This window comes from Balaenoptera borealis (genome assembly GCF_965194805.1).
Source record: "Balaenoptera borealis genome assembly, chromosome: 12".
NCBI lineage: Eukaryota > Metazoa > Chordata > Mammalia > Artiodactyla > Balaenopteridae > Balaenoptera > Balaenoptera borealis.
This window is the reverse complement of record NC_138869.1, coordinates 106,743,897-106,770,849: the sequence shown is the minus strand read 5'-3', so window position 1 is coordinate 106,770,849 and position 26,953 is coordinate 106,743,897. Positions and strand designations below refer to the sequence as shown.

Here is a 26,953-nt window from a genome sequence, read left to right as displayed (position 1 = left end):
TAGCTTTTAATGGCCAAGCAAATACCCAAAGTTTAGGTCAAAATGACAGACAAAGGAGATTTGTCGAGATGGTAAGGGAAAGAAGAAAGGGTACCTGTGGAGGAAAAAAAATCTCTGAGAGAGACAAACACCACATGATGTTACTTACATGTAGAATCTAAAAAAATGATGCAAATGAACTTACTTGCAAAACATAAACAGACTCACAGACACAGAAAACAAATTTATGGTTACCAAAGGGGAAGGGATAAGTTAGGAGTTTGGGATTAACAGATACACGCTACTATATATAAAATAGATACACAACAAGGACCTAATGTATAGCACAGGGAACTATATTCAATATCTTGTAATAATGGAAAAGAATCTGAAAAAGTATATACATATATATGTATAACTGAATCACTTTCCTGTGCACTTGAGACTAACACAACATTGTAAATCAACTATACTTCAATTAAAAACAAAAAAAATCACTGGCTCTTATGATTGTTTAATAGAACAGAATAAAAGAATAATTGTACCAGCGATAAGTGTATTATGCCATTTATTGATGATGGAATTATACTGGGAAACAATCACAACAAAAGAACCATCTTGAATAGAATGGCTTTCTAAGTGAAACATTCCTTTGAAACATAACATGTAAGAGACTCAAATATGTCATCAGGGAAGCCCTTGGTTTATATGTAGACATCTCAGCCGTGACTGTCACAAGTTCCACTCCACAGCACATTCAGGAATATTGTGTGTGTGTGTGTGTGTGTGTGTGTAATACCTGTATCTCGGAATAAGGAACCATATTTTAGCCAGGCTTCTTGGAATAGACTTGCTCACGTTGAGATGCAGGAAAGAAAAGAGTTATTTTTGGTCAATGGGTGAGCACTTATCCTTAGCTATCAACGAAGGTGATTAACAGTTTAGCTTCTGAATACAGAATGGTCTGTTCAGTACCATGTCTTTTCGGTAAAGTTTCTTTCTGGTCCTTGGTGGTGCCTTAATTTCTTCCCTCTGATTTTCAGGAAAAGACAGAGGTATAGGTGAAACTGGTGTAGGAGACTTTGGTGGCAGACATCTGGTTGAGACCATTTTAACCAGCAACTGAGTTGTCTGCGCAGGAGCAGGCTTGGCTGAGAGTTCTTGGCATGGGTTTAAAATGGAGACCTTGGGGTTCTTAAAGTCGTCGTAAGCTGCAATCACCTGTTTTGTGGTGGGTGAGGTTTTCAGAGCCGGTCTAGAATTCCACCTGTATTTCCCAGCACGGCTGCAATTCCACTTGGGAGCATTGTATTCAAGCTTGCAAGAACCAGAATTGGTTTTCCTTTCCTCATGACTTTTCTCTACACAAGTTGGCTGAAGACCCACAGAGTCGGAAGGTTTGGGCTGTCTCATTTTGGGTGCAGCTTTGGAGGAAGCGGGTCGTTCGGCGGCTAAGGGAGCACAGAAGGACGTCTGCAGTCTCGGCCGTTCTCTCTGAATAGTCACGCGCTGCAATCTCTCCATGTCCAGTAAACGAGCTACCAAATGTTCCAGAGAGCTGTCTAGAGACTCCATTGTCATTTTCCAATTTTCAGATTTTGAGATGGCTAATTTGTGCAAGTCCAGGGTATTGAAAGGAGGGGGAAGAAAATCAGGATATGGAAATACTTCACTTGGTTCTTCTGTGAAAGAGTCTTCAACATTTTCTATTGTTTCTGGCTTTAAGTTCAGGTCCATCTTTTTAAAACAGCTGAGTAAAGTATCGTTTGCTTTTTCATTTTCTGATAAATCACTTTCATCTGTTAAATTTTCTTCCACACTGCTGTTTCCATACTTCAGATTCCAATTTGGCGCAGTTAAAAGTTCGCCACTGTTGTTTCCTAGAGTTGAGCATAAATTAATATGAGGCTCATTTCTGTCCTTAAAAAAGTCTCCATCAGCATAAGGCCAGCAGTGACTTAATGGCGTCTGCAGGGCAGGGTAGGAGCCAACTGGCTTGTCCACCGAAGCACTTGTCAGTGAGTGGTTCACAGCGAAGAGCCTTATGCGATTACTGGTCACATTACAGCCAGTTTCCATTGAAGATTTTTTGAAATCCCTTAAAAAATGATTTATTTAATAAATGGTTGGTTGCCTAGAATTAAAATGCTATTAAAATGATAATGAATAAGAAACCTTTATCAAAGACGAGCTAATGTTTGGTTCCCAATGGCATACGTGTATCTTTCTGTAACAGAAACATGTTAATTTTCAAATACGCTCTAATTATATACAGCTATGTACATTTTTTAAAGTATAGATTAAAACAGTAACTGGGCATCCCTTTGTACATGCACAGGTGACTAGATCATTATACCTACAAATGGCTAACTGGCTATGAATGGCCACTAGGCTGAAAGTGTCTAATTATAGCTATTTGCCTATGAATATATTGTATGTTCAACTATGATGTCTGAAAAGGAGGCTATCCAACTCAAATTGAAATTATAGTGAAATGTTATTGACCCAGAATTAGATAAAAGGAAACTCTCAAAGAATGTAGTTAGGTTACTTAAGAAGGGCTTCTACTTTAGCCACTGTGGTTTTTTTAAAATTATTCTAACAAAAAAGGAAGCAAAACAATGTCTGTCAAACAAAAATTATCCCAGATATAGTCTCTTGTAATTTTCATCGGATTGTGCTCTTTTATTTTAGGACTAATACTTCTAGGTATTATATTCAAATGAAAACTGCAAAAAAGCCAGGCCACAGAATACTGAGTTTACAGTTAGTATTTTTTTAAAGCTTACTAGAAATACTGCCATGGAAAGATCTGATGCGTTAATTGACATATTTATAGCCCCATTATCTTCCTGCTGCTTTTAAAGCGAATTTACACTAAAGACAACAAAGCAGTCTTGAAGGATTTTAAAGAGTACAGAAAATAATAAAAATTTATTTATTTAGCTAATAAATACTACAGGTTTACTGACTTGCCTCTGAAAAACCACAGGAAAATCACCTTAAATCTATAATTGATAACAGACACAATCCATGTAGTACAGATAAAAAAAAAAAAGCGTGGAATCTGGATGTGGAAGACCTAAGCTTGAACCCCTTTGCCACCAACAAGCAAAATGGAAATTATAATACCCACCCTGGAGGTGGTCTAAGAAGCAGACAATTATATGAACGTACTTTGCAAATTGTTAAACACTAAATGAAAGCTATCGTGACTTTTATTCTCTTTCCTTGTTGACAGCATATTGAGGAGAAACATCTCAGTAGTAAAATGTCTCCCTGACCCCAAGCTTCCAACTCTGCACCATCACCAGGCCTCCCCAGTATCAATCACGAACACCCACCAAACGCGTGATTCTGTTTAGTCCTCACAACAGCCCCATGAGGTCGGCAGTTCCATTCTCTACCTTTGACAGACGAGGGAACTGAGGCCCAGACTGGCTGAGGTCGCACATCTCGTAAGTGGTGGAGCTGGGATTAAACCCCGGCATTGGGTCCCACGTTCACGTCTCCAACCACTGCGCTCTGCCGACTCATTTACGTCCTCTCACTTCACTTGACCTCTTCCTTTGAGTTCCTTCTCGTAAAAGCAGGCTTCCTCCCCCCATCACCACCCGCATCCCCAGGACGTGAGTCACTACGATCCCCTTCCCGCCTCTTGGTTCTCCCCTCAGTGTTAGCGCTAGGTGAGCTGTGTCCCGAGGCGCACAGCGGAGAATCCTCAGCCGAACAGACAGCGGCTGTCAAGGGAACCACACAGTTGTTAAAAATGGGGAGAAAAGAGAGGAACGCAACTCAGCATCCCCGTTAAATAATACACTATGTAAAAGTAACACCCAGCGGTGCTTGATACATGTTAATTTCCACGGTGCTCGATACACGTTAATTTCCCAATAACAGTAACCTGCGTTTTGAAGAAGGCTTCTAGCTGGTTCTCACGGACACCAGAGTTTAAGAACCAAAAAGTAAGAATTCAAATCCCAGGAAGGGACTGAAGCAAGGAAGGGGGTCTGAGAGCATGAACCAAGCTTTCACATCCTGGTTCAACCGTCTGTCACTTGTCACCTGCTCCCATGTCCCCATCTGTAAAATAGAGACAATGGCAACAGCACCTCCCTTACAGGACTGTCCTGAGGGTTAAATGAGTTAATACGCGAAGGAACGAAAATCATTCCTGGCACGTGAATTATTACTTTCCTATTACGGCTCCTTTTCACTCCACCGAGAAGTCCGAACCCTCTCCATCTAGACCCTCCTTGTAAAGGCCCAGTCACCTCTTCACCACACACTGTGCTGTCTGCCAGCCACGTCCTATTTTAGGGCGCGTCTCTATAATTTCCCAGTACTTGCGCACAGTACTTTTCTCTTCTGGTTGTGTTTTTGGCCTCGTACTTCAGCTGAGCAGTTAACTCATCTGTATTTAGATTTATTTCAGTAATTTAGGGGTTTACAAACATAAATATTCTCTCACCTGTTCTCCGTGGCACTTCCTTTGCTGAGAGGATAACTCCATAACCGGAATATCCCTTGTTTACTATTCTAAGAACAGGAGAACCATGGGCAACATTTTAGTCAGTAACTGCATGCTTTTTTTAAAAAAAATAATACTTTCAGAGTGTGATGAATAAAACCCTACCTGTGTTGTTTTGGGAGCATGCTCTGACAAAGTAAGTTCCAGCATGAGTTGCTCTACTGGAATTTCCAAATGGTTCTATAAAGCAGCAGAAGACTTTTAAACACACGACATCTCTGTTCCCGACTCTTGTTCTAAGAATGTATGGTTCTTGTTCTAACCAAGCAATATATAGTAAAGTCCTATAATACTCCCTCATGTCCATATAAATGGTTTTTACTGACCTCAGTAGGAATTAGTATAATCTGTTTATAAACACCAACTAAACAGTGTTAACTAATAAGCCTTGACTATCATTAAGATTGTCTTTATTTTATTAAGTTAACTGTTTTATATTTTGATCAAAAAAAGTAAATGAAAGATTAATTTTTTTCACTACTTCAAAACAAAATATAACCATTTCAGCTGCTTCAAGATATCTTAAGGGCTGAGACCACTTCCCTTTTGGCAGTGACTGGAAAACATTATCTTCGCTACAATGTTAATTTCCATTTATAACACTGTTATGCTGAAAAAAAGTAATATAGTAAGATATTTAATGACCAATTTGCAGCCTTGTAAAATAGTAAATAAAGGCTTTGACTTGTTTGAAGAACTCTATAGAAATAAAATTTAAAAGTTTAACTTTGAGGAAAGAAATTTTCTTTAAGGAGCATACATGGTAATGTTAAAATGTTTTGTGAATTACTTAAAACCAAATATTTATCCTTACCTTGTTAATTTTGCCTGAAAGAATGTGTATGAAAAAAAAGACAGTTAATAGGTACATAAAACTGGTGATATTCAAAATAAGCCCCCTTTAATATGAGTGGTTGTTCATATTGTAAATTAGAATATAAATTTTCATATATTTATAAATATAAGTATAAATAGACACATCGAGGATTTCTTACCACCTGTGGCACCATCCCTTTCAGGTGGGAAGTTTTTATTTTCAGGAACGGGTACTTCTGTATCCAAATTCCAGTGAGATAAGTTCTAAAACAATATTTGTTTTAGGATAAACTTAATGTAAGAAAACTTTAAAAGCTCAAATACATAATTTTACAAGTCCCTTGGTTAAAATATGACAAAAGGCACAAAGGTCCATGACCGGCCCCCTCCCTCCTATAAAGGACACTCAGCATTTGTGAGGAGGGGGCAATGCTCTCATCAAACTATTATCAGCTAGATAACTAACACCTCTTAGGAAATGAAAGGCTTTTATAAGAATTTATGATTTCATTCACAGTTTGTTAAAGATAATGGCACACAAGTTTTCAAAACTTGTGATTTAAAAGATATGATAAAACGTCCAGTTCACAATGGCACAGTCACCAGATTTTATATATCTGAGTACCAGATCTGAAAGAGTATAAGAATCTTTCCAACAACCGAACAAAATTCTCACATACTCCACACTGACCAGCCCACCTCTCAATCTAGACTCCAGACGCTGAGAAACACTTAGGAAATATTTTTTAAGGCAAAAAATGAATAAGGATAGGTACAATATCTATTGAGGATTTATGTTCCAGACACTGTGCTGAGTGGTATGTGGTAAAAGCATGGGGTGTGTGCAGGAGAGGGAGGTGATCGTTTATCCTGGAAAGGGAAAGTGAGGGATGAACTCAGTTTTTTTTTTTTTTAATCTCAAATGAGAAAATCCTTTGCAAACTAAACTCCAAGCAATATACAAATGAAAGGTAGTACTAGGTATTATCTCTGCACTAAGGAGAAACAGGGACAAATAAGCTTAAGTACAGGATGAGGATTTAATTGAGCCACAAGGAAGTTATCTCTCGATAGGAAGGAGAGTTGAACATTGGCACGTGGGCTGCAGATTATCTTTCTCCGGAGGTTCTCATGAAAAATAAAATTAATAAAATTCTCTGCTCTCTGAGATAACATGCATTGGATCTAGTCACCAGGGGAGCTCTTTAAAAATAATAGTTGAAAAAATGGCACAGATTCTGATTCAGTAGGATGAGGCCAGATATTTGTATTTTTAAAGCCTCCTGACAGATTCTCAAGCTTCTCTCAGCTCTGGAATCCTGGTTCCCTAAGGTACAAAATAACCTGTGAGAGAAATAGCCTTACCTTAACATGATAAAGGGGAGCTGATGAAAACCATGTTGTTGAGGTCATAGAATAAAAGTAACCAACTTCATCAGCCAGTAAGGAAGACTGTCAGTAGCCCGTGAAGTCAGCCAGACTGCAAACTGCCTACAGGGTGGGCATTGGTTCTACTATTCGATATCCACCTGCCTTACCAATATTTTTCACAAAACACGTGTGAGAAAATTTAAAAGGTGAGCACTGCCCGACGGTTCAAGGTGGCATGTTTCACCAAATCCAACTGCAATTAGAAATGCTTGGGGGACTTCCCTGGTGGCGCAGTGGTTAAGAATCCGCCTGCCAATGCAGGGGACACGGGTTCGAGCCCTGGGCCGGGAAGATCCCACATGCCGCGGAGCAACTAAGCCCGTGTGCCACAACTACTGAACCCGTGCTCTAGAGCCTGTGAGCCACAACTACTGAGCCCACGTGCCACAACTACTGAAGCCCATGCGCCTAGAGCCCGTGCTGCGGAACAAGAGAAGCCACCGCAGTGAGAAGCCCGCGCACCGCAACGAAGAGCAGCTCCTGCTCACCGCAACTAGAGAAAGCCTGTGCGCAGCAACGAAGACCCAACGCAACCAAAAATAAATAAATAAATAAATTAATTTTTTTTAAAAAAGAAATGTTTGGAGATTTACAAAGAAGCTGGTTAGCTTTTCCTTTGTTAAAAGACAAAAATTTTCTGGGAACTCTACTCAGTACTCAGTAATAACCTAAATGGGAAAAGAATTTGAAAAAGAATAGATGTTTATGTATAACTGAATCACTTTGCTGTACACCTGAAACTAACACAACAACATTGTTAACCAACTATACTCCAATATAGGATAAAAATTTAAAAAAAAAAAAAGGAAAAGAAAATTTTCCATTCGGTATCCCAAATGCACCAAGAGGTGAAAGTACAAGCTGCTCCCAGAGGGAAAGCAGCGGGGGACGTGGCAGGAAGCCTCCGCGGAGTGAGGCCTTGACCGCCGGGGCTGCTCGCCGACGCTGCGCCCCCGGCAGCTGCCGCACCTCTCGGGAGACGGACGCGCGCAGCCTGGGGCCGCTGTCCTCACCATTTCTCCCCCCGTCCCGCTTCTCTGTTTCCGCACAATCCTGCACAGGTGGGGGCCAGGCACGCTGAGGGTACGGCACGAGGCTGATCTCAAAGAGCGCGTGAACTTCGGCTCCGCATGCAAAGGGGGTCAGGAGAAAGCGTAGGACGCGGGAGAGGGGGCCTGTGGGGTGAGGCGGGGTAGCAACAGGAAATTAAGTGGAAGCCAGAGGCGATCAGACAAAAACGGGGGGCACAGAACAAGCCAGGTGGAAGTTCTAAGTGACAGAAGAGTAGGAAGTGAAGGTCTGAAGTGAGAAAGGAGATAATTTCAGACAGGACGATAAAACAAATCAGAAAAAGTATGGTGAATTATCTGGAATTAAAACTCAGGGTCATGAACTCTGCTCTTACTGATTTAAGCCAGGTGCTCCGTTTGAAAGCAGGATGAACCTTACGCACGGGCACAGCCGACACTCCCACATGCCGCAGAGGTACCAAAAGGCCCACTGTTTTCCACCCGAACTATCCTGCTATGGCGCCCACTCCTGTTTAAGGCAGAAGTCTCCGAGAACTACTGTGTGATAAAACAAGTGAAGCAATCTTTAAGGCGTTGCTTAAACGGATTAAGGCATTGCTTAGGGCATGGGTATCCGCAAAAAACCACAAACTGAAGCCACCGCAGTACTCAGTGTCTTTGCTAGTCGTTCACAACTGTTTGTCCCCTAGAGGAAGGGTGGGTCCTGAGGACGCGGAGAACGCAGCTCAGGGATGCTCTGCATCAGTAAGAACCGACCCACCTGCGCCGCGCCCGGGCGGAAGGAGCGGGAGGGAGGCGCGCGCGAGCGCGGGGGATGCGGCGCCGCGGGGTGTGCGGGGTGAGCGCCCGGCCCGGCCTCTGGGACGGGGACCCGGGGCGGGGCCGTGGGGGTGGGCGTCCGGCAGGTGCGGGCCGGGCCCAGCCGCCTCTTACCGCTCGGCGCCGCTGGCCCCCGGCTCGTCCCCGGCGGCGTCTCCGCGGGCGCTGCCGCCCCGAGGCCCCGGCCGCTCCGCGCGCACAGCCTCCGACTCGGCCCGCCTGCAGGAAGGACAGAGGGCAGCGCGCAGCCGGGATACGGCCGGCGGGGCCGCGACCCCGACCCCTGACCCCCGACCTCGAACCCACCCGCGGCCCCGCCCCTAGCCCCTCGCCCGACCCCTGACCCCCGCCCCTGGCCCCGCCCCCTCCCCCTCGCCGGACCCGGACACCAGACTCCGGCCCTGTCCCCGACCTTGAGCACAACCTCGCCCCCGGCCCCGGCCCAGACTACGCCGGGCCACGACCCTGATCCCGATTCCACCCCCGCCCCGGACCTCTCCTCGGACCCGGGCCCCGCCCCCAAGCCGGCCCCCGCCCCGCCCCCAACCAGGCCCCGCCCCGGCCCCGCCCCCGGCCCCGCCCCCGGCCCACGCCCCGCCCCCGCGCCACCAGGCCGGGCTGTGTGTCCAGTGCTGTCCACGCTGCCAACGTGCAGTGTCCCCATAACTGACGTGAGAGCAGGAAGGTGTCCCCGCCGAGCGCAAGCCCGCCTCTGGGCGGGTCCTCATGAGTCCAGATTCGATTATATGACAAAGCACTGACATTTGAGCCAGAAATGGGGGTGGTACTAATGCATTCTGTGCGTGTAACACCCCAGTGAGGCTGGTAGTACTGGTTATGCCTATTTTATAAATGAGTTACCTGGGCCTTAAATATATTAAGTAAGTTTTCCCAACTTACAATTACTTGAAAAATAGTGAGTTGGGTAAGTGTGGGGTCCACGTATCCCCAGCTAACACTTCCTATAAATATATCTAGGTGGGAAAGATTTTTTCTGTTCCCTGGCTGGGAGACAGAAATGATGTGTGTATGTGTACATGTGTGTGTGCATTTCACATGTGTAGCTTACACTTCTCCCATCTTCCTTGCTCTCTGTTTCTGCTTTTACCTTTTGTTTCAGAACTTGAGATGCTTCCTGAGCCCTTTAAGTCCCTCTGAGACGTGTCATCCAGGAATACATCCTCCAAGATCCTCTTTTTCTTCCTTCACAGAACATACTCTTAAAAAGCCTCCTTTCCTATTATCGTCCCCGCTTGACACTTCTTCCTTCCTCTGGAAACTTTCTGAACGCTTTGCATCAGCATCAAAATCCTACTTCCTTCCTCCCCATCACTTGTTGAACTGATAAAGTTTTTAGCGTCGCACGTTTAACACTATGGTGACAGCACAGACCCTGCGCGGTATTCACGGGGAGCCAGGGGACAAGGGCCAGATGTGAAATGTCGTGGATATGGAGGAATGCAGGGAAACAACCAGAGAGCTTGGGTTGAGGCTGGTTCCAGTCTGGTTTGCCTCTAGACCAGCCTTGAGAGCCAAGGCATGAGTTGGACATAGGCTGTTTTCCATAGCAGCTCAAGTCTTCGGCCCAAGAGAATGCACTGTCCTTCTTGACCATCCCAAGGCCCCCGTGGGGATTCAGTTTTGAGTGGTAGCTTTAGCCTGTCTTACTTTGATCCTGTATCTCTTTATTAACCCAGTGAAGCAGGGCCAGGTTGACCCTGTCTCATGGCATTTAACAAACTCTTCTGTCAGTTACACCAGAGGTGGTCTGAATGGGTGGAAGAGAAGGAAATCCTAGGAAATCCAATCACCTAGTGGATAAGATGCCTTGCTGCCCACCTCGGATTTTCCTGCTGTGACAAAGGTGACAACATTGACCACCAATAACTCTTTTAGAAAGCACTTTGATGTACATTCCTTTTCATTGTCCAGGTTTATGCAAAACGTCAGGAACAACAGTGCTTGCTTTCGATCAGTAGTTATTCTGGAGGGAAAAGCTCTCTATTTCAGCCTCCCTCTGTCAATCCCTTTCATGGTTTACATTTCCATGCATTTGTCTCCACCTCCCTTGATTTTCCCTCCAGTATTGCCAAGCTCATGGCTGCTCGTGTTCTACAGTAGAATCTTGTGCAGTGTAATTAGATACATGTTTTCAGAAAGTCAGGACAATCTTTTCTAATTAACAATGTGCATTTTTGTTCTCGAATAAGATGCTAAGTCAGTGGGAAACATTCCAATTTAATTATGGGCAATTTGTATTCCGTATATTTAGATAACTAGTCTTTCCCATGGCCAATCATATTTATCCCCAATTTCGGACTCCATTTCTGTGAGCGTTTACCTTAAATAGCCTAACTTTCTTGTCTGTGTATAATTCTGCTCTGAGAAATATACATGGAAATGTTTTTAGTTAGAAGTTGTGTTTTTGTTTTAAAAATTAACCTTTAACACTTTTCTCCCTTATTTGGGAGGCCTCCATTTTGTCGCAAAAATATAAGAAATCTTGATTAAAATCTATTTATTCCCAGAAGGCATGTGATAGTGACGTATATCAATATATTTCCAGATGTAAGATGAACGCAAACATCAGTAAATTCGACATCTGCATCTGTTGCAGCTTGGGCTTTTGAATCAGTTCTCAATCATATATTTCCACGTTTAGATTTTTCTGCAAGATTTGATTTCTGCAGTCCAAGTTGCTTTATACCTCTTCCTGTCCTTCAGATGCCTATTCTCTCTAGCTGTGTTTTCTTAGCCTTATATCACGAATTCACTTTGAATTTTGGTTTGGGTTTCAGGATCAGAACTTACTTTCTGGTGCCAGGAAAGCTGTAGCTTGGATCCTCTTTCTGATAGCTGGGACCTTCCCATCTCATCTGCTTGGAATGGAATGCTCTCTTTAGGATGCTCTCTTTCAGAAACTTTGAGATGATCTTTTCTCTTTGGATGTTACTGAATACCCTGCCTTCTGGAAGCCAGCTGATCTTGTCACATCCACCGTGGCAGAGCGGGAGGGGAAGGAGTTCGGGAGACACGACAGCCCTCTTTGGAATAAAAAAAGGAATTGCCGTTTACCTAAGAGTTGTGAGTAAGAGATCAGCCTACCTAGAAAAACAACCCAGAGTCCTGCAGCTGCTCTGCTGTGGGATCAGTTTAGTTAATAACACACAGCACCTGCACGGGGCTGCTGGCCTTCAGAGCAGTTCAGCGTCATCACAGTAAGAGAAGGAGCACGGGCTGAGGAGGAGTCTTTCTGATCTTTTCTTGGGAGAAAATAACACTTGATCACAAATTCAGTTTTGAAAGGTCAATATACCTACCGGTCACTGAAGAGCAGAACTGTAAATAAGAGGAGTTCGAAGCAAGATACACAATGGAAGGTTTTGTCTCAGCAGCAGCACCGCAGGCTGAGACCTGTTTGGCTGCTGTGAAGATCACACAGCTAGTTAGCAGCTGGGCTCAGCAGCCTCTACTCTCAGGTAAGACTGTCAACTCCCATCCCCGACAGCGTTCTTGCCATTGCACCGTAATCAGAGAAAATGAATGAGATTTGACTCCTTGAAGAAGACGTACCCATGGCAGGAAACATTTCTCCCTTGGACAGTTTATTTAAAAATAAACGTGATCATTGTGGCCTCCTGATTTCAGCCAAGGTCAATAAACTTCAGATCGCTAGAAAGAGTCCAACAGTTGTTATTTAGATCAATGGTTAAGAACATATGGATCAAATAGAGAACAGACTTGTGGCTGCCAAGGGGGAGGAGGGTAGGGGAGGGATGGAGTGGGAGTTTGGGATTAGCAGATGCAAACTATTATATATTGGATCGATAAAGAACAAGGTCCTACTGTATAGCACAGGGAACTATAGTCAATATCCTATAATAAACCATAATGGAAAAGAATATGGAAAAGAATGTATATATATGTATAACTGAATCACTTTGCTGTACAGCAGAACTTAACACATTGTAAATCAACTATACTTCAATAAAATGAATTAAAAGAAACATATGGGTCAACTTATGTGGATTGAAAAAAATCGATTTTAATAGATCACTTCCTTGGCCTGTTGAATGTCTTAAGACATGGTTTGTTCCTTCCTATTTATGTAAATGAGGATTTAGAGTAATCTACCCAAATCTGCTTGGAAGATAGAAACTTCTGGCTACCAGAATATTCTACCCACCTCACCTCCACCGATTCCCTTCTCGCTCCAAAAACACCCATGAAATGATGAGAATCACATTCTATTCCAGTAGTTCTCGTTAGTTCTATACCATATTTTAAATATAGTTCTATTTAAAGTATGCCTTTGTGTTTACTTTTCAAAGTTTTACTTTTTTTTTAACTTATTTATTGGAGTATAATTGCTTTACATTGTTGTGTTAGTTTCTGCTGTATAACAAAGTGAATCAGCTATATGCATACATATATCCCCATATCTCTTCCCTCTTGCGTCTCCCTCCCACCATCCCTATCCCACCGCTCTAGGTGGTCACAAAGCACCGAGCTGATCTCCCTGTGCTATGCAGCTGCTTCCCAGTAGCTATCTGTTTTACATTTGGTAGTGTATATATGTCCATGCCACTCTCTCACTTCGTCCCCGCTTACCCTTCCCCCTCCCCGTGTCCTCAAGTCCATTCTCTACGTCTGCGTCTTTATTCCTGTCCTGCCCCTAGGTTCTTCAGAACCTTTTTTTTTTTTTTTTTTAGATTCCATATATATGTGTTAGCATACGGTATTTGTTTTTCTTTTTTCTGACTTACTTCACTCTGTATGACAGACTCTAGGTCCATTCACCTCACTACAAATAACTCAATTTCATTTCTTTTTATGGCTGAGTAATATTCCATTGTATATATGTGCCACATCTTCTTTATCCATTCAATTAAGAAGTGGAATTTTGTATCTCCTGTGCTGGGCACCATGATACCATCATGATTTTTTTACAGCCCTGGCCAAGGGTTTTTAAGTTTGGTAAAAAGCTGGCAAGCACTCCCAGCCTTTGCCGCGGCACCCTTGGCTCACGTGGCTTTCCCCATTCCTGACCACTGTGGAGTGTGATTGTCTAGCCAGTTCACAGAACAGAGCAGTTACGGTGAGCCTGGCTTGGAACACGCTGAAACGAAGGAGACGCTCTAACAGACCTCATTGTTTACATTTTTGTCCCAAATCTGGGAGTAGTCCTTGGCAACTTCTGTCTTTTTTGGGGGCTGTGCTCTCAGGTGTGGTGGTTTAAGATTATTTAGTACGTCTACTGTCCCCTGCTTTTCTTTGTTTCTTTTTGTTTTTTGATTTCTTAATTTTTTAAATTTATATCTTATTTTTAAAAATTGAAGTATCGTTGATTTACAGTGTTGTGTTAGTTTCAAGTGTACATCAAAGTGATTCCGTTAGACATATATATATACACATATCTATTCTTTTTCATATTCTTTTACATTTAGGTTATTACAAGATATTGAGTATAGTTCCCTGTGCTATAGAGTAGGTCCTTGTTGTTTCCCTGTTTTATCTTTCCTCTGCTTTTGGTCCACAATGAAGAATGGCTTCTACAGTAAAGCCAGAGCTGAGAATTTTTGTTTGTTTACTTTTGTTTCCTTGGTGTTAGTTTGGACATGAGAATAAGAAGCAGGTGAGCTTCTTACCTGTGTTAATCTGGACATTTCCCCGGTTGTGGACGAGGAGGCTCTTTCCCCAGTTCCGCTTGAGAACTGCGCTGATGTAACCACACTCCCTCAGGGCCGGGTCGGTCTGTGGAGCCTAAATTATGTTCACACAGGGTGCACGGCCTCCACAGGGGCCCAATGGGAAAATAACACTGACGTGTGCCCACCGGGTCCCCCTTTCCTTTAGGAAAGCACCCCGTCTTCCTCAGATACTGTCCATGTCCAGACAGGAAACTGGGGTTTCTGCCTACAACCCCTGTCAGACTTGGGATATTTGTGAAAGGCTGATTTCCTCTGGTGGGAAGATGCAGGGTGAGCTGCCGGTTCCAGGCTAAGCTCTGGGCCATTGTGACCATCGGAACGCTCAGGAGTCAGAGACCAGAAGACAGTTTCCATGGTACCTTCCTGGAGATGAAGGAAAGCTCGGAGAGAGACCACTTGCGAGGGACTCCACCCTTCAAGTTCTCCGTGCATTCTTCTCCGTAACTTAACGGGCCAGCATGGGAACAGCCAGGGACAATCAAGTTGAACTGAAACTCCCACTCCTTGAAAAACCTAAGACCCCGAAAAACTATAACCATCCTGAGGTTCTCCGTCACACCTTTGAGACTCTGTCTAACCTTCACAAGCTGCTTCCAAATCGTATGATGGAGCTGCTCTTTTCCTACAAGAGTGCAGAAGACAAGAAAAAATGTATGTGGGCAGAGGGTAGGTGCCAACTCTTTAGAAAGCGTACACTTTGTCGTGGTACACACGGCCCCTCCTTTAGCCACGAGTGAGAATTCAGTCTTAGAGAGCAGGTGTGGTCCATCCTTGAGACCCATGGCCCATCTTGATCGTGCTGTGGGACCCCCTGCTCAGGGCTCATGTGCAGTTTACCCACACACTGACTTGACTTTCCCATCGCCTCCTCAGGTCCCTTCTGTTTAAGTTGGTCTTTTATGAACCAAGATAGTTCTGTCACTCTTCTTCAGGCAGAGCGTACCTGTGGAAAGATGGAAAGGGGACTGAATGGCAGATACCAGTAAATGTACAATTTCAGCTTTAGATCTGATTTTAAGATTAGTGACAGAACTTCCCAGTTGAAGGTCAGGCTTTGAAGTTTATTCCCTGGCTCTATTTCCTACTCCTCCTTTCTGTCACCGGGATTGTACCACCCCTAGGGAAATGCTGGCCATCTCCCCGGGGCATTCTAGGCAAACTTTGCCTTTCGCAGTATGGAGTGGGCTGCCCCCTCCGGATTCTGACCCAGAGGGTGATAACGGCTGACTCACAGAGCTGGGTGGAGCCTGCCTCCTGGGGGGTTCAAGGCCAAGTGAAGGGCAGAGGGAGATGGCAGCCACTTGTGCCCCAAGAACTTAGGGAGCAAAGTAGCAGCTGCCACAGTGATTAATACACAAGTCCTGGGTAGGAAGGTGGGTATTGGGGTAATGATTTTAAAACATTATGGCCAATTTGGTCATTTGTATTCTAATTAATCCCTAATCCCTGAATCCACAGTATTGTGAATCAATTGCAAGATCCAGATTACACTAAAGATTACCTAAAAATCATCAAGAAAAATGTAAGCAGCCTAATAGAATAGATAAGCGTTATAGACAGGCAGTTCACAAGATGAAACACAAGCCGTCAATAGGCATGAAAGATATTCAAGCACTCTGGTAATCAAGGAAGTAAAAGATAAACCAAGGAGATCCTTTTAGGCTATCATCGTGGTAAAATTTAATAATAAACATGTGGGGAAGTTAGTATCCTCACAATTGATGGCATGTTCCTTGATTCAGGCTCTTTCAAAGAAACTGTCAAAATTTTAAATGTATGTTGCTGGCTTATTGAATGAGTTGAATTTGGTAAAGAGTAAGCAGAACGTAATTTTCTTCTTCTCACAACTGCCGCCTTGTACCCATTCTGTTGATCTTCGCTCATCACTTTTGGGTGAAATTACAAGCAGATCTCATAGCTTTCCTGGTCATGCTCAGGTAATAAAAAGTCCTCTCTCACATCCAAACTCTAAACCCTCGTCCAGTTTGAAGGCTCTCTGCTCTCCACTTCACCGGCCTGATTTAGACTCAGAAACTGGCAGCAGGTCGGGCCATGTGCCGGATTTCTTCTTCTTGCTCTGCCCCCTCCCTTGGTGGCTACTCTTAGGTTGACAAGGGTGAGGGTGGGAGGAATGGGAAAACTTTTCCTCGATTGGAGAAACATCACGTTGTCATCTGTCATTTGTGGTCTCTGGAGGGTGGCTGCCTTCAATAGCTGACGTTTTCTCTCCGTGGCATTTGTGTGGGTTCTTTGGGGGCTTCCACTGCTGGGGGTCTCACCTGCACAGCCTCCTGCTGACCTCTCCTCCACCCCACCGCCGCCCTAGCGTTGGCACGGTACACTTCCATCCTACTTCATCCCAGATCGCGTCAGCCTTTAACAAAGTCCTCTTGAAATCCTATGCAAGATAACTCAAAGCTGACTCCTTTCTGGGAGCTCGGAGGAAATTTGACCCCTGTCCTCTGACCTTCACCCGGTTGGTGAAAGTATAGCTAGTTTCCTGCACTGACCTCTTTTCTCTGTGGGCACAGGCAGCTGCGGTCCCAGCCCTTTACCATTAGACCTTTCTGGGTGTTACCGGTTGAACTGTGTGCCCCCAAAGATATGTCTAAGTCCAAACCCTCAGTATCCCGGGATGTGACCTCATTTGGAAATAGGGTCTTTACAGAGGTACAGATGTGATTAAGTTAAGATGAAGTCATACTGGAGCAGGGTGGGTTCTTAATCCAATATACTGGTCCTTATAAGAAGACAGAGACACACAGGGAGAAGATGGCCACGTGACGACAGAGGCAGAGATTAGAGTGATGCATCTGTAAGTCGAGGAACACCGAGGATCCCCCGCAAACCCGAGAAACTGGGGAGAGGCGAGGAAGAATTCTCTCCTAGAGGCTTCAGAGGGAACACAGCCCTGATGACACCTTCCTTGGCTCTGGATCTCCAGCCTCCAGGCTGTTAGACGATACATTTGTTGCTTAAGCCCCCAGTTTGTCATACTGCTTTATGGCAGCCCCAGGACACTAATACACCAGGTGACGGGACGCAGCCCGGCTCACGTAGTTCTCTTAAAGTACCTTCATTTGCCAGGAGGAGGGGAGATGCTACAGTACCCAGCACTACCACAGCTTTGCCTAAAGAAGTCTTCATGTGCCAAAGAATGTTTAGCTTTTTCTTAGACAGGTAAGTTTGTTGTTCATAGCTGGGTATCTGGCGCCACTGGATTTTTTCAGACTGTGTGGCCTTAGGACAAAACTGAGACAACAGAAAAATTCACATTTTAACATCCTGCTATATATGCGTGCCCTTCAACTTAGCAATTGCACTTCTAGTTAGTGTCCTAGAGAAATACTGGCACCCGTGCACACAGATGCAGGAACAAGGGTGTGTGCTGAAGCAATGTTTATAATGGTGAAAAACTGTAAACAGCTGAATGTCATTCAACAGCCGAATGGTTAAATAAACGGATACATCGGTACCGTGGAATACTGTTAAAAAGAAAGTTGACATTAAAATATCTGTAAAACACACTGCAGAGTTTTAATAAACAAGCTGCAAAATAAGGAACAACGATTCCATTTTTGCCAAAAGAAGACTATGTATTTGTAAATGCAAATATGTATATAAATGCATAGAAAAGAGTTCCAGAAGGAGACACAGCAAATGCAGGGTGGTGCCTACCTCTGAGGAAGGATAGAGATAGGAGGGAGAAAGATGTTCCCCTTGCTGTTGACTTGAACCAAGAGGACCGCCTGGTATTTCTCCAGCAAAGACGGGTTTATTCAAGATCAGAAGAGAACCGCAATTCGGGGTCTGCAACCTTGGTGAACCACCGGCAAGTCTCCACATGGCATGGGAAGGAGACCGTTTTATAGAGGGGAAAGGAAGTTAGGGGGGCAACAAAAATAGTAAACAAAGAGTCTGTGGTTGAGTCCTAGCAGGAAAGAAGGGAATCTTTCTTCTTTCTGGTTGGGCTCAGCTCTGGATGCAGGGGTGAGAGCTCCCCCTGCTGGTCTCCCGGCTCTATTTAACTGAGGTTTCTGTTCATTAATTTTTTACGCTATGTATACTTCTTTAAGTTGTTTGATTTTATTTATTCCAGTGGAAATCTTTTCCTGTGTCTTTAATTTTTGTAACTAAAATGCAATTTTAAAATCGAAAATACAGTGAGCATTTATGTGAGGTTGGAGAAGTGGGTTTTGATTTCCCAGTGATATTCCAGTTATATGTTGATTTAGAGTTTGTTCTCTTAGCCTCCCAGTGTAGACATGAATAGATATTGATACATCTTTAGCAACTGGCAGTGTTCCTGCCGTGTAGACTGCTGTCTATGTCATTAGATTTGAAATCCTGACAACCAAAGCAAACCCTATGCCCTTCCTATTGTTGGGGCAAGCCCGTGGGAGCTTCCGGGTGGCCCAGCTGTGCGGTCACTGAGCTAATAAACTGCTGCTAAGAGCCCTGGCCTTTGCCCGCTGGGCAGGAGCTCCATATTCCAGGCCTGCTCTTGCCTCACTTGGAGTGGTTTTTCTGGCCTCTAAGGATCAATCTATTCAGCAAGTCATTAAGCCATTTAGTCTGAATGCCAACCTATGGTCCCTTGAGCCAATTCTTTGTTCCTTAGGTCTCTGTCAATTACCCTGCCTGGGAGGGACCTTCAGGGATTCAGCCTGAGAAATGATGGGGGCTGGACGAGCACTGATCTAATTCCTAATCCAATGCAGGGTCGCCCTGAGTCTCTCTGAGGCTTAGCTTCTCTTCCCACGGTAGGTGTGTAACAGCTTATTTTCTACGCACCCAAATGGATTGCAGAGATGCTCATAGTACAGCCTGCAAACTGGCTTTTGCTTCTCAAATTGTTACCAGTTGGCAAAGAGATAAGAAGCTTACACTACAAGACAACTCAGCTATGTCACTAAACACGCTGCGTGGTTCAACTGACTCCCCTTCTCCTTCCCTCCCTCCCTCTCTCCTTCTCTCTCTCTCCCTCTTTCTCCTTCTCTCCCTTCCTTCCTTCTTTTTGGAGAAGATGGTTTTAATGAAGGAAGGAAGCAGTGTACTGGATTACATTCTGGCACAAGCTCTTTGTCTCACTACGGATGGGTGATTTGGTTAGGGGCCAACTGAGGTCAGTGTGAAGCAGTGGATGTGACGTCAGTGCAGAGTGTGGTTAATATCGCTGAAGATAAAAATAGTCCAGTTACTTACCGTTCGTTTGAGAATCGTGCAGAGATTACACCAATGACTGTCAGTACCTGTGGTAGTACGAGCGCACCTGCTTTGTTCGTTCACTCACTCATTTCTTGCTGTGCATCTATTAGATGTCCAGAACCCGGCTATGGTCTAAATGTTGCTCACTGCTATTTTTGGAATGAAGAAATGGCAGAGACCTAAACAGCGATTAAGTGGCACAAATAGTCTTTCTCAAATTAATGACATCTTACTCTTGCTATGCAAAGATGGAAAAGAACATTGAATTGTATTAACGATTGTTCTATTACCAGGTGAGAATTCTGAATTCTCTGGCTTAGAAAGGATCTTAGAAAGACATCAATTTCCCAAAGAGATTAATCTGACCCCCAAACCAAGCAGTATGCCCCTGTGGAGAAGAAAAGTCAACAACAATGCAAATCAGGGGTGGAAGAAATGCCATTTGTGGAATAAAAACACAAAGGAGCCTCCAATGTCAACCATAGTTGTCAGGTAGGTGTCTGATTTTTGTCCTATGCAGGCATATTTAGAGATGTATAGGATGACCACAAACTCTCTTTATGCCTTAAAAAGCTAAAAAATGACTTAATGTTGTCTTTGGCATATACGGTGAGTGTGAAAACAAGCATTGCTCTGTATAAAAGCACATGAGCCCCGTTTTCACACCTCCCAGTGTCTGCGGGAGCCCTCATTGGGAGAAAACTCATGGAGACTGGAGCAGGTGCGTAGGTTCCCCATGGGCCATCGCATTCCGGGTCAGTGAGCAGAGACCTAGCAGGGCTGGAGAGGGATTCCTAGGGACCCAACCACCGAGCTGTAGGGCTTTTATGCTGCATGAGTTGGGAAGCACCAGCCCACCCCAAGCATGACCAGGGACCTAGGAGAATATCATATGAGTGATAGAACTTTGGCTTTACACCTAGTCTACAAGATTTCTTCTTTTTAACGTAAGCACGTACAGCTATAAATTTTCCGCTTAGCACCGATTTTCCTTTATCCCACAAGTTTTGGTATGTTGTGTTTTTATTTCATTTGTTGCACGATATATTCTAATTTCCCCTTTGACTCATTGGTTGTTTAAATGTGTGTTGTTTAATTGCCATATATTTGTGGATTTTCCAGTTTTCCTTCTGCTGATTTCTAGTTTAATTCCATTGTAATTAGAAAAAGATATTTTATATGATTTTACTCTTTTTAAATTTATTAACACTTGTTCTGTGGCCAAACATATGATCTTTCCTGGTTAATGTTCCATGTGCACTTGAGAAAAATGTGTATTCTGTTGTAGTTGGGTGGAGTGTTCTGTACATATCGGTTAGGTCCAAAGGATCTATGGTGTTGTCCAAGTTCTCTATTTCCTTATTGATCTTCTGTCTGGTTTTCTATCCACTATTGAAAGTGGGGTATTGAAGTCTCCTACTATTATTGTAGGCTGTTTCTCCCTTCAATTCTGCCAATGTTTCCTTATATATATTGGAGTTCTAATATTTAGTGTGTAAATGTTTATAATTGTTATATCTTCTTGCTGTTTTGACCCTTTTATCATGATATTATGTCCATATCTTGTAACAGCTTTTGAGTCTATTTTGTCTAAAATAAGAGCCATCCTCCTCTCTTTTGGTTACTATTTGTATGGAATATCTTTTTTTCATCCTTTCACTTTTAACTTATGCATGTCGCTAGATCTAAAGTGAGACTCTTACAGGCAGCATATAGTTGAACCTTGATTTTTTTTAATCCTTTCTGTCAATCTGTGTTTTTTGATTGGAGAGTTTAATACATTTCAAGTAATTATCAATAAGGAAGCACTTACTTTTGCCATCTTGTTTCCCGTATGTCTTATATCATTTTTTTGTCCCTCATTTCCTCCATTACTACTTTCCTTTGAGTTGAGTTGATATTTTTGTGTTGACATATTTTGATTCCCTCATTTCTTTTTGGATATTTTCTATGGATATTTTCTTTGTGGTTACCATGGGGGTTACAGATAACATCCTAAAATCATGATGATCTGTCTTAAATTTTCACCAACTTAACTGCAAAGAAAAACTACTGATTTACAACTCTGCCTCTCCACTTGTTATTGATGTCACAGATTACATCTTTATATATTATATACCCATTAACATAGATTTATAATTATATCTTAAGCATTTGTTTTTTAAATCCTGTAGAAAATAAAAAGTGAGGTTACAAAGCAAAATTACAATAATAGTTTTATATTTGTGTGCATGTATTTACCTTTGCTGGAGAACTTTTATATTTTCATGTGGCTTTGACTTACTATCTAGCATCCTTTCATTTCAACTTGGACTCCCTTTAGCATTTCTTGGAGGGCACATCTAGTGGTAATGAACCCCCCCAGATTTTGTATAGGAATGTCTTACATTTCTCCCTCATTTTTGAAGAACACTATTTGCCAGATGTAGAGTTAGCAGTTGACAATTTTTTTTGTTCTTTCAGCACTTTCAATATATCAATATATATCCATTGCCTTCTGGCTGCTGAGAAATCTGCTCATAATCTTATTGGGGATCCCTTGTATATGATGAGTTGCTTTTCTCTTTCTGCTTTCAAGATTCATGCTGTCTTTGACAGGTTTGATTATAATGTGTCTCAGTGTAGGTTTCTTTGTGTTTATCCTACTTATAGTTCATTGAGCTTTTTGCACTGTATATCATGTCTTTCCTCAAATTGTGTTACGTTTTTAGCCATTATTTCTTCAAATATATTGCTCTGTTCCACTGTCTCTCCTCCTCCTCCTCCTGGAATTCCCACTGTGTGCATATTGGTCGCTTGATGGTGTCCCGTAAGTCCCTTAGTCTCTGCTCACTTTTGTTCTTTCTTCTTTTTGCTCCTCAAACTCAATAATTTCAAATGTCTTTAAGTTTGCTGATTCTTTCTTCTTCCAGTTTGAGTCTGCTGGTGAACCCCCCTAGTGAATTTTTCAATTCAGTTATTGTAATTTTTCATCTTCAGAATTTAAAAAAAAAAAAATTTCCATCTCTGTTAATATTATTTTGTTCATACAATGTTTTCCTGATTTCCTTTAGTTCTTTGCCCATGTTTTCCTTTAGCTCTTTTGAACATATTTGACAGTTGTTTTATTAAAGTCTTTGTCTAGTAAGTCTCATGCCTGTGTTTCTTCATGGACTATTTGTGGAGATTTTGTTCCTTTGAATGGGTCACATTTCCCTGTTTCTCTGCACGCCTTATGACATTTTCTTGAAAACTGTGCATTTGAAAGAGCAGCCACCTCTCCCAGTGCTTGCACACCGCTGTGCGAGACCTTGAAATGGTGAGCCCATGAGTCCTGAGATCAGCCCAGGCCTTTTCAGGTTTAACTGGGCATGATTCCTGTCTGGGCCTGTGTGTAGGTTTAATTTTTGTTTTTGTTTTTTTTAATCTCCCCCCCACCCCACTGCTTTTAAATGTCTTAATTTCCCAAAGAGTCTCATTCCAGCTTCTTCTCAGGGTCTTAAATGCTCTATTGTCTTCCTCTGCTTGTAATCTCTTTCTCTGCATCCATGGGTGTGCAGTCAGCTTGTGCTTTTCATGTGTTTCACCGCCTTCTGTGGTTTCTAGCCCAGGACCCAAACTATGCCAATGTTTCCATCTGAACTCTGAGTCAGGCAAGACAGCAACCAATCCCTCAGAGAGCCCAGACAGGCCAGAATGTTGCAAACAAGTTCCAGTCTGTTCCTTACATCCCAAGAGAAGGAGGTGGGAATTAGGCTAATTCCTTCCAACCACATCATGCAGTGGAGTAGGTGGGGCAAGAGTGAGTAAAAATGTCACAAAATCTCCTATCATTTTTTTTTTTGTCTGAATCAAAATTTTTTATTTATTCTTCCACCAAACGCAACAACTGATTTCCATCTACAATTATTTTTTAAGGTAAGAAACAGTGAGTCAACTGAAGAAAGGGCTCCGGCCTTGGCTAGGGAATGGTGACACTGTGACACCTGAGAATGCGGGCCTGTGGGAACGAGCCTGGGCCGCAGCAGGACTGGACCCGGGTCAGCGAACCTTCTCCAGGAAGGCTCTGCAGCACTGCACACACTGCTGGTAGACGGTCTCAAAGTCAGCGTCATTACCATAATAAGGGTCTTCAATGATGAACTGTTTCTGTGCGTCATTAGCTCCCAAGCAGTTCAATTTTCACTCTGCAGTTTCTAACTTGATTACTTTTCCTATTCAAATCTCTCAGGTTGCTTTCATCCATACATAGTATATAATCAAAAGTGGCAAAGTCTTCTTTGGTAACCTGTCTTGCTTTATGGGTTGTGTTAATGCCATGATCTCTTAGGCAGCTCACAGCTCTTGGATCTGGTGACCGGCCCACGTTCCAGTCAGAAACAGTGCCACTGTCAATGACCCAAGTATCTGAAATGTTTTGATCAGTTACAAGTTTCCTGAAAACTGCTTCTGCGATGGGTGATCGACAGATGTTACCCAGACACACGAACAGCACTGAGTTGGTCACCTGTTCGGCCATCTTCCCACGCTCATAGAGGCGCCCACTAATATCGCCTATCATTTTTAATGTAATTTTTTTCTTGACTGGACATTCACTTGTTTGCTGTAGATGTCTGACTGGTATCTGTAGTTGATTATTTGATGTTTCTGTTGGGCAATGAGGACCTGAAACTTCCAACATCTTGCTGATGTCACTCTGCTTATTTTTCCTAGTATTTTTTTCTCTCTGTACTTCACATTGCTTAGTTTCTATTCATTTATCTTCTAGGTTCTTTGACTCCTTTGTCACCTACATTCTGCTAGAGAGTCCCTCAATTTTTTTTTTTTTTTTGCCACATCATGCAGCTTGTGGGATCTTAGTTCCCCAACCAGGGATTGAACCCAGACCACCGCAGTGAAAGTGCTGAGTCCTAACCACTGGAACACCAATGGAATTCCCTAGAGAATTATTTTTAAATTTCAGATTTTCAGTTCTAAATATTTTATTTGGTTCTTTTTTTTGTAGTTTGTTTCTCTGATGAGAATTCACATAGTTTTAATCATTTCAAGTGTTTTTCTTTACCTTGTGGTGCACAGTTATGAGAACTGCTTTAAAGTCTTTGTGGGACAGTTCCAACATCTAGGTCATCTCGGGATTAACATGTGTTGTCTTTTTTCACCTGAGTGTTGACACTTTCATGGTCTTTTGTATGTCAATAATTTTGGATTGTATCATGGACACTGTGAATATTATGTTGCATGGACCCTGCCTGGGTTTTGTTGAATTATCTGGAGAATGTTGATGATTTTGTTTTAGCAAGTAATCAACCTGCTTAGGTTGAGACTACAAGCTGTCTTCATCTTGTGTTTGTGGCGCTTAAAATCCCAGTTTACTTCCCAAAGCCTTTACCATGTTGGTTTGAGCCTGTCCCACTTGTGAACCTAGGCTGTGTAGGTTCATACCTAGAATTAGGGGAGCATCTCACTCCTTCTCTGCTCTGGGATTCTCCTCTCCAGCCCCAGGGAATCCTTTTCCTGGTTAGATGTTCTTCTTGGCCTCAGATTTTGTTTTGCCCATCACACCATGGCAACCCCTGCACTGCTGCACAGTCGGGCCTGCCTTTGGGGCATACGTCCCGTGCTCAGGACAGAGATCCCAGCAATTGTTTCCTAGTGTCCCACAATCTCAGAAACTCATGGGCAGATGCTTCTCCATTTTGATGCCTTACCACAATCCATCTGCTTTTGTTTAATTTCAGCATCCTGAAACCGTTGTTTTTCACCTTTTGTCCAGAGATGTTAGTTGAAGTCAGTGGGAGGGATGGGTGGCAGTTGGCTCATGGGGACACAGTGGGGCTGGGACTCTCTGACCTTTACTGGGACTCTGACTCTGGAAAAGCTACTTACATCTCCATGCCTTGGACTCCTTACTTGTAAATGGGTAGCAGCAACAGTTTACCTCATTTTTAATTTTTGGCATTGTTTTTTGAGGACAAAATGTGCTTATGGGCATTAAGCACTAGAAACAAATAGTAAGTGCTCAGGAAACATGAATGGGTTATTACTATGAATACATTTCCTATAAGACTGAACACTTTGGATTAGGATTACTGGAATAAAAAAATTAAGAACTAAGAAGTTAGAGGTTCGGTGGGTTGGCTATCTGGATGCTGATGCTTGAAGGAGGTTAAAAAGGAAGGAGGACATTTAGAAGAGCAAAATATTCCATGCCAATCCTATAGCCATTGGAATTAAACTCTTGTCAAGTGATACACATGGCAGCCATCGAAACAGAAAGTCACAAGGACAGTTAAGGCAGCTTTCAGGTGTGCTTTTTATAAAGTACCACATTAAATGAGAATGAAGACTATACGATAAATGAGGAAATAATCACTGATACAGAACATCACTTTCCAATGAAACAATCCGATCCCTTCATCCCTTTTTATCAAATTATGGGGGGGGGGATGAAACTAAGATTCTAATTTATCCTCTAGTAATATTGCTCCTTCTGTTTGCTCCCCCTGCCAGATGGGTGAAAAAGAACATGCGACCCACTGAAGATCTTGACTCGGTCATCCAGAGACTGTCGGTGTTTGGGCCGATCAAGTCAGTGAGCCTGTGTGGACGGCAAAGTGCAGTAGTGGTTTTTGAACACATGGTCTCAGCCTGCAACGCTATGAATGCCTTTCCGAGCAGGACGCCGGGCACAATGTTTCAGTGTGCCTGGCAACAGCGATTCACAGCGAAAGACGTAAGACTCCCCACTACCAAAAACCTACGTAAATTCTCAAAGCTGGTTTCACATCATTTGTTTTTCATCAGGGCTCTAGTGAAGTATAATTATCATAACTGATATTTTAGCACTGAGAAAAGGCACAGCGAGGTTTACTTAGTTCAGGAACTGGAAAGCAGAAAGAGTAGCACATCCCTTCCTTGGAAATGTTTAGCTTTGATGTGATGGTCATCACAGCTTCGCTTTTTTGGACAGGAAGTTCACGATGGCATTCATGCACTCATCTGACAGCCATCTCTCCTGCAGGATACTGCTTTCTTCAGCATTAATCGCGTGTAACTTTTCTTTCTCCCTGTTTCTGATGACCTGTTTTGAAATTCTCATGGCCTGGAAAAACAAAACCAACAGTAAGGTTAAGAGGTATCCTAAGAGGAGTGGGATTATTCTAGAATTCTGATGCTTGTTTCTCTGTTGTTCATTTGATCCTGTGACACCTAAGAAATATGTGTAGATAAGACACTGCTTCTCAAACGTTCGTGTGTGCACACATCCTCCCAGCAGGTGTGGGGCAGGGCTTGTGATCACACATTTCTAAGAAGCTGTAGATAGAAACCAAAGCTTCTGGTTCCAGGATCACATTTTGAGCAGTGAGAACATGAGAAAATCAGTCGCCAGCTATCACATATAAAAACGAAAGTGCTGCGTGGTCAGGATCTCCTCAAAGTTAACCTGT

General features: G+C 43.1%; 3 protein-coding genes and 1 pseudogene across 4 annotated transcripts in view; 1 reads left to right on the top strand and 3 right to left on the bottom strand.

Annotated features, from left to right (window-relative positions):
- Positions 1–530: 530 nt before the first annotated feature.
- On the bottom strand, positions 531–19,806 carry FAM217A (family with sequence similarity 217 member A). Its single transcript, XM_082344592.1, has 6 exons — positions 17,997–19,806; positions 5,506–5,590; positions 5,325–5,338; positions 4,616–4,690; positions 4,451–4,518; positions 531–2,077 (listed from the first exon to the last, which is right to left on the bottom strand). Exons 1-6 carry the CDS (start codon positions 18,162–18,164, stop codon positions 913–915), a joined length of 1,575 nt encoding a protein of 524 aa, XP_082200718.1. The 5' UTR covers positions 18,165–19,806; the 3' UTR covers positions 531–912.
- Positions 19,798–26,340, top strand: LOC309608052 (testis expressed protein 56-like; the record flags this gene model as incomplete). The annotated part of the gene is made up of 2 exons (XM_082347276.1): positions 19,798–20,018; positions 26,016–26,340. Coding segments are annotated over 2 exons (546 nt in total), but the record flags the coding sequence as incomplete, so codon positions are not given.
- LOC309606886 (low molecular weight phosphotyrosine protein phosphatase pseudogene) lies at positions 22,516–24,560 on the bottom strand (annotated as a pseudogene). Its single transcript has one exon. The product of its transcript is annotated as a low molecular weight phosphotyrosine protein phosphatase pseudogene (transcript).
- The window catches only part of ECI2 (enoyl-CoA delta isomerase 2), a 21,429-nt gene continuing 20,275 nt past the window's right edge, over positions 25,800–26,953 (bottom strand). Inside the window, exon 10 of the mRNA XM_082344593.1 lies at positions 25,800–26,607. Coding sequence (XP_082200719.1) covers positions 26,452–26,607 — 156 coding nt within the window. The 3' untranslated portion in view covers positions 25,800–26,451. The remainder of the gene's footprint in view (positions 26,608–26,953) is intronic.